Source organism: Electrophorus electricus, chromosome 20 (assembly GCF_041902795.1).
Source record: "Electrophorus electricus isolate QZ-2024a chromosome 20, ASM4190279v1, whole genome shotgun sequence".
Lineage (NCBI taxonomy): Eukaryota > Metazoa > Chordata > Actinopteri > Gymnotiformes > Gymnotidae > Electrophorus > Electrophorus electricus.
The window spans coordinates 7,817,296-7,827,500 of NC_137516.1; the positions used below are offsets into that span (position 1 = coordinate 7,817,296).

At 40.0% G+C, this 10,205-nt stretch overlaps 1 protein-coding gene across 2 annotated transcripts in view; it reads left to right on the top strand.

The window, feature by feature from the left end:
* Window positions 1–1,773: 1,773 nt before the first annotated feature.
* The window catches only part of cacna2d3a (calcium channel, voltage-dependent, alpha 2/delta subunit 3a), a 174,071-nt gene continuing 165,639 nt past the window's right edge, over window positions 1,774–10,205 (top strand). For both annotated transcript variants that reach the window (XM_035536210.2, XM_035536211.2), the window contains exons 1-2: window positions 1,774–2,495; window positions 3,134–3,215. In XM_035536210.2, the coding sequence (XP_035392103.1) occupies window positions 2,374–2,495; window positions 3,134–3,215 (204 nt within the window). In that variant the 5' untranslated portion in view covers window positions 1,774–2,373. The remainder of the gene's footprint in view (window positions 2,496–3,133; window positions 3,216–10,205) is intronic.

Genomic DNA, 10,205 nt, shown 5'->3' on the forward strand with positions numbered 1-10,205 from the left:
AGGGACAGAGCCGAACTGGTGCAGCATCACTGGTACACTAAGTTGGTCCTGTTTAAAACTTTCTGTGGTTGTGAAGATGTCACTATAACAACACAGAACGTCCCACAGTCCCTGTTTCCACTTCTCCATTAAGCCCGATCAGCTCCTATGTTCATGCACCGCCTCCAATGTCACATAGATCACCGCTGCTTTGCTCTGAGCATTCTGCTTTCTCTTTCATTGATGCTGACAAGGGTGCTGCTCATGTGCACTGGCCATGGCCTCCAGGGATTTGCCAACCAGCACTGGTGCTGTGTACTACATCTACCATTGGTAACTTCACCCTCACAAAGCCGTGGTGCCTCAGACCCAACAGAACTCCTCCCCCCCAAGAGGTCCACCAATTGACTCTGATACTGTTTGTTCAGCTCCTCCATAGGTGGCAGTTTCCCCCTCAGAAAATGAAGGCCACACTGCAGGGAGCCACAACTTTCTGCCTCTGCTCTGCTGTGGACAAGTTCATTGGCATCCTCTTTAAATCCAACATTTCCTTCCTGAGGTCTTCCTGCACTGCCAGAATACTGCCCCCACTCACTTGGGAGCTGCTCAGCACGTTATCTCTTCCTTGAGGTCCTTTACCATGTAGCACTGTTCTGCTTGTCTTTGTGCTGAGAATGAGTTCTTCCCTCTCTGTCTCGGCAGCAACTGCTTGGAGGTTGGCCTGTGTAGTGAGTTGCATTTACCATCTTATGCCGTGCTGTTTCTTTCGCCATCTTCCTCAGCCAGGCACCTTGCTCTCAGCTGGCTGGACCCATGAGGGGGCAGGTGTAGTGCTCAGTGATCCCTTTCTCCGGGCTCTGTCTACTTTGCCATCCATCTTTGAGCTCATTGATGCGCTGCTTAATGTTTTCAAGCTTGGTGCCAACCACTGACACAAATGTGTCAATGGAGAAGAAGAGTCAGAAAATGCCGTTTCTTCCCCCCAAAAATGCTTGTATTTATCAGTGTAAACAACAACAGGGAAATAACTACTCTAGAGGGGAAAATGGAGAAAAAATGAATGATTTATAAGTGGCACCAACAGGACACATCAATTTGCTAAAACAGACTGCCAACCAAGACCATTGTATTTATTGTTTTAGCATTATTCATATTTTTATTTGCCCATGGTCTGCAGATGGAAATTATCTTATTTTCTACCTCTGGGGCAAAGCATCTTTTCACTTTAAGGTTAATATATTTTTGCATGGTCTCAGAAAATAAATAAATAAATAAATAAATAAATAAATAAATAAATAAATAAATAAAAACCTGCATTTCCTTGATGTCTGTGGCCTATGTTTTAGTTGTACTTTGGGCGAAATGTTTGGAGGATTATCTGCCTGTTTAGGCTACCGTATTGGAATCGTCTCCCGATTGAGAGAAGGATAAAAGAAGAATGAAAAAGAATGAAATACTTTAATTTAACAGTATGTATAAGAGACTTCGCTTTCCTTCAGAAAAGTGACACTAATGCTTGGGTTCTCGTTTGGTTCGGTGCGTGCGCGCTCCGTTTTTTCAAAAGCGCGAAGTGCGTCTCATCAGAGTGAGTTTTAGGAAACTGATAAAGCCGACTGCTAACCTACTTTATAATTCCCTTTTAAAGGTCCAACTAATTCCCCTACTTCACTGGTTTCTTCCATTCTTTTCCGTTTCCCTTCCGTTTAGGTCGTCAAGGGACCGGCCAGTCTGTGATATGTCATGAGAATGATATGTCGCTCCTTTGTAATCGCTTCAGAACGTCCTGGCACGGTGTCCTCGTCCTGCCAAGTTTCTCTATCATAGGTCCAAACAGCATTAACAGTATCACTGTTTATAATTGTCTTCATCCTCAGAGAAGAAAATAGCTGAGTAACGAAAGCATGCTAGTCATATAACTCGGCACTCGCGTTCTGCTTTCTTCTCTACTCCGCGTAGCATCCCCCTTTTCGCGTTGGTTTCGCTCACTCGCTCTTTGGCGTCGCGAGGGCAGTGCGCGGGAGCACGAGGTCACCCCTGACGTTTTACTGGACTTTTCTCGCTGCAGGAGTTCAAGCTGGCTCTAGCGACACGAGAAGGACAACATCAAATGAAGAAACAGCTATAATCTATGCCACAGCATTGCTGGAAAAAAAAAAAATCGCAGAGGAAGGCTAACAAATCCTCTTGCAAGTAGACCGACGTGAAGTACCCTACCGGGATGCTCTGCACTTGTAACATGATATGAAAAGGTCTTCTTGTTATTTTGGGGGTTTCCGCATATAGGGGTGTTGTTTTTATTTGTGTACTTTTTGCTACACTATTTGAACGTGTTTAACACAGAGGGAGAGGGGGAGAAAATTAAAAGCGTTCGGACGTCAAGGTCTTTTTCTGAAGATGAGAGGTCTGAAGGTGGTTCCATCGCACTTGTACTATGTGTTTTTCCTCTTCATGTGGATTATACAAAGCACGACGGTGGTTGACGTGTCTGGATCGCATCAAGGCATTCCTCTGTCAGTGTAAGTAGTCTAACTCATAACTTTGCTTTCCTTATTATAAGATCGTCGACAATTATATGCAGTATTTGATAGGGCTCGTACACCAACCTGTATTTTGTCCCCACTGAAACTCCAGAAAGTCAGACATTGCAGGCAACCTGCAAAATCGAATGTGTTTATGTCAGTTAGGTGTTATTAAGGTATTCGCATCTCACATTTGTGTAGTTTTTGACTTTTGGACTATAGAACTTTTACGTCAGCAGACGTACAGACGAAATCTTGAGTTTGCGTTTAAGATAACAACTTAAAAAAAAGACAGAAAAATATTAAAAATTATAAATGTTGTGAGCATGAAATATTAAATATTTGAAATTTGGATTCTTTAATTTGAACAGAATGGGTTTACTATACAGGTCAATTCTGTCATTTCCTGACATGTGACCAGCAGAATGCCAATAATATGGAGCTTACAAGCAAAACACAAAAGAAGTCTCTGCTTATAAATTTGGTTTACAGATTTATACCAATGTATAATGCAGATTCCTTCTGGTTTAAACATGTATATTTTACTTGTATCCATAGGATTGAGATTGTGTTTATTTGCAACTTTAATTGGCCTCTGCCCCCCCCCCTCTCTCTCTCTCTCTCTCATTCTCTAGTGTGAAGCTGTGGGCTTCAGCATTTGGAGGAGAGATGAAGTCTATTGCAGCTAAGTACTCTGGATCTCAGCTTCTACAGAAGGTGAACTTAGAACTGAGCTATAATTCCAAAGATTATATGTAATTCATTTCAAGAATTTTACTACAAAAAGAAGAAATAAGTATAGTAAATAAATAAACAAACAAAAACACAGTGGATGATAGATTGGGATTGTTAAACCATAATCTTTACATATGGTGCATTACTTAAAAAGTGAATATCCTAAAGAGGTATAAGGACAGATGAGATGAGGACAGAAATAAATACAAAATGAAACATTAAAGTCATGATGCCAACACTGCCTTTAAAATGCACTCAAACTATATGAGCTGGGTGAGACTGCATTTCTGGAACATACTGTCCCAGCTCTCACACTGATGCAGAAAATTTAGCAAGCATGTGAAATTCAAATGAGGGGCATTTGGTTAATTGTGCAGAGAAAAATAAGTAGAGCTTTTTATTTTCTGAGAAGTGCATCTATTCTGATGAAAAAAAACAAAAATTGTGTAATGGATGTGGGTCCTCTCTTTCGCTCTTATGCACACACATAGAGACACACATACGAAAACACACTCTCGAATACTTAAGCATACTTTATTTGTCTTGTCATGTACTTAACTCACCTACACTTTGGATGTGCAAACACACACACACACACACACACACACACACACACACACACACACATGTACGTATACTCATACTAAAGTACGTGGTCCAACATTGCTTTTTGCTAGTGTGCTGGTATTCTTCAAAACTGCATGTCATAGGATGCGGGCACGAAGAAACAAGGCCAGGGAAAATCTTTGTGGATGCACTTTGCAGGCATTGTGACTAAGTGAAATGGGAGAAGGCATTCAGCTGCAGTGAGCTCACATTATCGTAGCCAAGGGCACATGATGGGCACTTATGATGTGTATTTCCAATGACTGTTGCTAGTGGTCTCTTCGTGGTCCCTGCTTTGGGGAGCCTCCATTAGCCCTATGGTAGCTATTACCATGCAGCTTTATTGTGACTGACAGCAGAGAGACCTGGGGTCATTTCCTGCTGGTGGCCCCTGTATGTCTGTGCGCCAGTATATTTGTATGAAAGTGTGGGAGTGCGTGCATGTGGGTGCATGTATTTGTTTAGTGTGTACGTGTGCATGTGTGTGTTCTTCATGTAGCTTTAACGGAATAACCTGGGGGACAGATTCTATTTTAATGGCTAAAAAAATGAAAAATTAATTAATGAAGAGAGAAGCAGCAGTAGAAATAAACTGAGGATATATAGACTGTTGTGAACATTATTATACAAGAACACAAGAAAGTGTGTGTGTGAGGGGTTGGTGGGACTAAATGATTTGACTGAAAGAATGAAGGAAAAAAGATTCTAGGAACATGCACTGTTAAATGACAGGATGAAGAAACAGCAGGAGATGAGGAGAATGGGTGTGAGTTTGTTCCCAAGGTAGAGAGCAGATGGATGCTGTGTCTCATCATGACTGGTACCTCAGCAAACACACTGGATGAGAATGCCTAGGTAAACCTCCATCACAGTATACACAACTTTAGATATGATGTGCAGTGGGATTTATTCATGTTTTTGTTAGCTGAACTTTGGTACAGCAAATTGTAAGACCGTTTTATAGATCTATATCTGACTTTGTATTCTATTCCCACATCTAGATATTGGAGTTTATTTTTATACAAGGTCAAAATATATGGCCACTGTAGTTTATAGGTTAAAAAGGTTTTGACACCAGTGGTTTGATTGTGCTTTCAAAGCTCTGTAGATGTTGTTTCCCACCACATGTCTGCCCTCCCTCTGATAACACATAACACTGATAACGGTGATAAACCCAAGACTGCGACCACCTGCCAGTCTGCCGTTCTTCGCTCCTGACCTAGTCCTCTCCTGCCCCCAGGCTGAACGCACTCCTCTCTCTGAGCTCCGTTAGGCTTTCTCCTCAGACAATAGAGCGTGAATTAGCTTACCTCCTTCAACTGGGTGAGGCAAAGTTGATCGTACGCTATGTGGGAAAAGTGATCTGGTGGCACTGTGGCCGCTTCAATGCAGTAGTTGGTGCTTTCATGCTAATTTGCTCCAATTATATGCAAATCACATCAAGTAGGGATCACCCCCTTTTTATGTACTGAACTGAGAATGAGGCTTGTAGAAATTTATCATTTGTATAAAAAGAAGTTGTTGTTTTTTTGCACAATTCATGAATGTATTGTACTGTGTAAAATGTTTATTGAAGTAAATGTGGTTTTATAATTTCCTAGCTACAGAGAAATTTGATTATTATTCCACATTAATTTCTGTCCATGTTTTGAGTCCTCTTTGCACATTATTATGCCTGTAATTGAGGTTTCAGAAATAAAATGTCTTAGCCTTTGTTGACATTACCTTTGATTTATGCCAATTTTGAAAGTAGAGCTGGGAACAATCCATTTTTGAACACACAAGGTTGAGTTTAATCACCGGCTTAATATTTCTAATATATATTCATTAGTGAAGTATAAATTCCTGCTTCTATTGCTAATTCAATTACCATTGTAAAAGCAGGTTTTAAAACAGCAGAGCACTGTAATCTGGCTACACAATAAGATAGAAATTAACACCAAAAGTGTTTTCTGTGTGCGCAGTAACATATTTACACTGAAGTTAATTACAGAAAACTGGTGATTGTGAAGCCCATACACAAAAATTTAAAATAGTATTAACTAAACACAGTGCACAGCTGGGAGTGAATCTGGCTCTAAAGCATTACACAGTGTTTGAATCTCACTGCTGTGCTAAATTGCTAGCAGTCAGAGAGCTGTCTGATGGTGAAGTGGAGATTAGCATATGTGAGTGTCTTTGAATTAGCCATTAGTCGAATCTCCCAGGCTTTGCTCTTCCCACTGCTGGCAAATGGACTGCCCAGCCTCTCCCTTTAACTCGGCTAGAAAATCCAGTCTGAACCAGATCACTGATTCTTTGAGGTGCCGGCGTGTGTTTTACATGCTGTAATTTTTTTAGGTTTCCTTATGTTGAGAATGGGCAAGCTTGCAAATACTAGTTCATAACCATATCTTCAACATCACGGTTGTTGCCATGTGTGATATAAATGTGTAACATGATGTGTCCTGCTGTTAGCTCACACAATGAACTCATAGGAGCTGCACATTGCAGGGTATACAATATATTCATTTTGAACTGGGTCTGAATATAGAAGGATGTTGCTGGGGATAGGTCTGATTTCCAATGGTTATCTATAATCTCAGCAGTAGTCAAAAATTTTGGGCTTCTGCGTGTTTCTGAGATTCTTTGGCAATTAGGTCACTCTTTTTGGTGTTTGAACCTTACATTGTGATTAATAGAAAAAAAGGTCAAGCCTCAAGGAAAGCCTCCAAACTGTAGATTCTGAATGCAGACAGTAATACTGAACATATCATGGAGGTGAGAAAAGCCTGTTTCCTAAGGTTTGTGTGCAAAAATTGAATTTCAGTGGCCCCAAACTATATTACTTTTTTTATTTAATGACATCAGGAGTGTCAGGATTCCATAAGTGAAATATATACTAATGCCAGTGACAATTGATAACATGACAGCGACATAATACTGGAAGGGACATCATACTGGAAGGGTCTTCCACTCACAAAGAAGAGAAAAAAGGAAGTACTAAAGAAGAATTTTCATACAGATTAAAATGCAAGAAAAAGCAAAGCTATCCATCGATAAATTTCAAAACATGATTTGCACATCAGCCACAGCCCCAGAGCTCCACAACTCAAATATTGATTTTTTTTAATATAATAAAAATATAATCTTATATAATAAGATTCCTGTATTTAATTTCTGTATATGAGAGTTTTGTCAGAAAGACTAAACTGTCCTAGCTACTTTTCAGCTGCTACAATAGCATGCGATCGATAACTTATTTCAGCAAAGTTAGCATTAACACATTTTTAAAAGTAATTTCATAATATAACTAATGAGTGAAATTATATGTACATTAAAAAGTTGAATTCATACATGTATAGCAACCATTCCCCATAGCAGCCAAAGATCATTAACCATGTTGGGACCATAACATCATCAGAATCCATATCACATGTCTTGCACCTTTTCTCTGGTCCTGAGCTTTCCCAGCATCCCTAAAATCCAGGCTGTATACTGTATGCGTTTCTCAATGCACTGCCAAACGCTCACAACATTCTTCTGTGATGGGTGTTGCTAATACGATTTGTGTTGGTAGCAGTGTCATTTTCACTGATAAAGGAAAGATGACAGCTCCATAGGAGGAACACCGCTAGATGCAATCATTTTGGGTTCACATTTCTTTGTTTTTTTTTTAAACATGTTAGCACTGTGCTAATGATAGGAAATGCTAAATGGTAGGAGAAATGCTTATAGAGATTATGAGCGTCAAACAAAGTGCTTTGGCTTGTTTATAATTGAATGACGTTCTTTCCAGGATTCATAAGTCTAAACTGAGAAAAGCTTAAACTGAGAAAAAATAAATTTGCTTTATATAGAGTAATGTTATACCCTCAGCTTCTCTCTCTTTCACTCCCTTTCTCTCTGTCCAACTCTCACTCTCATTTTAGAGTAGTCTTAACTGTATTAAGGAAGGTAAAAGAGCCTCTCCATATCTCTGGTGTCTGTTGCCACAGCAAACACGCAAACGTAATGCAGGGCACTGTATACCATCTGCAAGCCACAACCTGTAGGGAAATGTTACTGCACTGATCCAGGATCTGATTGCCTTCAGGTAAAAGCCTTTATGGGAAGGACTGCTGGACTTGGATCAGATCTAATGGGTTATAATGACAGCTTGAAGGCAAATTCTGAACTGCGTGTGGGAAAATCCTGAAAGTCCCTCAAAGTTCTCAGTATGGTATGGATATTTGTTCCAGGGCTTCTTATTTGAACTCGAGCAGCGTTTGTACTGGAACTCTGAAACAGTGTTTGATTGTTCCATTTGTTTTTGCTCCTACTTTAGCCCAACTTGCATTGCTCTGCGATGACTTTCTCCACTGCAATTTCTCTAAAACTCTTAACATTTATCTAGATTCTGTATCTCACAGTGGCCTCTGTTTCTATTTTCGGCTGGATATTTCTCTTTGTATTTATCTGTGTGGTTAATGGCATTTAAGAAGTGAACTCTTAACTCATATCCTTCACTGTTTCCTCCTATGTCTCTCTTTTCTCCATTTCTATTCTTCCCTCACTTCCTGTCTCTTTCTGACCAGTGCCTTCCCTTGGCAGCTGTTTTCATCACTGTGCTTTGCACTCTTCTATCCTCCTGTCCCATGTGTTTTGGATACAGAGCTCCCACTTAAATACATTCTCTTGTATATGAGTGTTTGGCCCCGCCCACCTAGCACTAGCACATTGCTGTCCTGTCCTAGCCTGAAAAACACACGGACCACAGCACTGGACGTCGCTCACATTTCAAGGTTAAGTCATTCTAGGGCAGAGGGGACACAGCGGGTGTCATGTGAGTGGGTGTGTTATCACGTGCGTGTTTGGGGTGCGTGTGTAAGAATCAGTGCGGAAACAAGAGACAATACGCTTCCACTTTAAGTTATGCAGATATCTGTGTCTCGGAGATACTGCAGCATGTGAAGCTTCCAGAATGAATTCTTCCATGGAAATGCATATTTTCCAAAAAAAACCAAACAAACAAACAAAAAAAAAACATATGCATTCCACAACAAAATATCTGAATCTGTGATAAATGCAGTTTGCTGTAATTTGCAAATTTTCACAAGGTTTGGCTATAGATCTATTCCACATGATGTGGGCCTAGTGTCTTTGATTTTCCAGCTGTGCTTGGTTCATTCATTTGACAGATTGTCAGGACATAAATAGTTGATGATTAGATGATGTTTTTTTCTTTCTCCAAGCATATGAGAACTATTGTTTAGAAAAGGAATTTCTACTAATGGCATTTGTCAACAATTTAGATTAGAGAAGATATTCACTAGTGTTCGTGTAAGTCAGAGTGAATACTAACACTGCTGTATATGTTACTTTCTTATGTTAGTTAGCATGTTAGCAAGATTGTGACAAATTTAAGAATGTCAAGTTAATGATAAATAAAAACAACGCCTACATTTCCAGCTGAGCTAATAAATGCATCTCAAACATTTATATACTATCAGTAAAAAGCTGTTTTTCCTCAAAACATAAAACAAACTGGGAGGACAGCCATTTCTTGGGACATTTGACAGCCCAAATGGTATTCATCTGTGTGCGTGCATAGGAAATTGTGTGTCGCTAGACAGGTGCAGGACCAAGCAGCACAAGCTCAGGCTGTTTTGGACATTAATCAGATCTATAAGAGCAAGAGAACCCTGCTGAAGTGTAGCTCACTGTTCGCCTCTGTTTGGCTTCTATGCATAGAACCTTAATTTCATGTATCATTGAGCTCAGCTTGTGGAAGACATCCGATGGCTTTGTGCTTTGTGTAATGTCCCTTTTTGAAAGGAATGGGATTTTTGGTAAGTGTGCTTCCATTTGATGCGCTTCCATTTGAGACATGATACTGATATGAAATGGATGTATATGTATATGGATGTAAGATGTAAACTTTTGTGTGCACACGCGCACACACACACACACACACACACACACACACACACACACACACACACACACCGTACTTTAAAAAGTCATTCTATTGTAGTTTGTATGCTGGAATGTTTAGTGCTCCCACGGAGAGATTGCAGCATTCCAGCTGTATTCTGCCACTGACTGTTATCCTACTCTGAGCTCTTGCAGAAAGATAGAGAGAGACAGAAAGCAAAAGGGAGAGGGGGACAGGGGTTGGAAGGGCATTTTGAACACTGACAATCTGTGGTGTTAAATAGTAATGCTTGACAAAAGTTGAGATGAAATCTGCTCTCGAGAATAAATTACAAATAGCCATAATTTTTTCTTTTCTTATCAAGAGTCCTAGCTGGTAGATTTGAAATTCACTACGTATGCTATTAGATTGTTGCTAAGCTTTTTATGTGTATGTAAGTGAAGATTCTGCGTGTTAGCAACAGTCTTCTG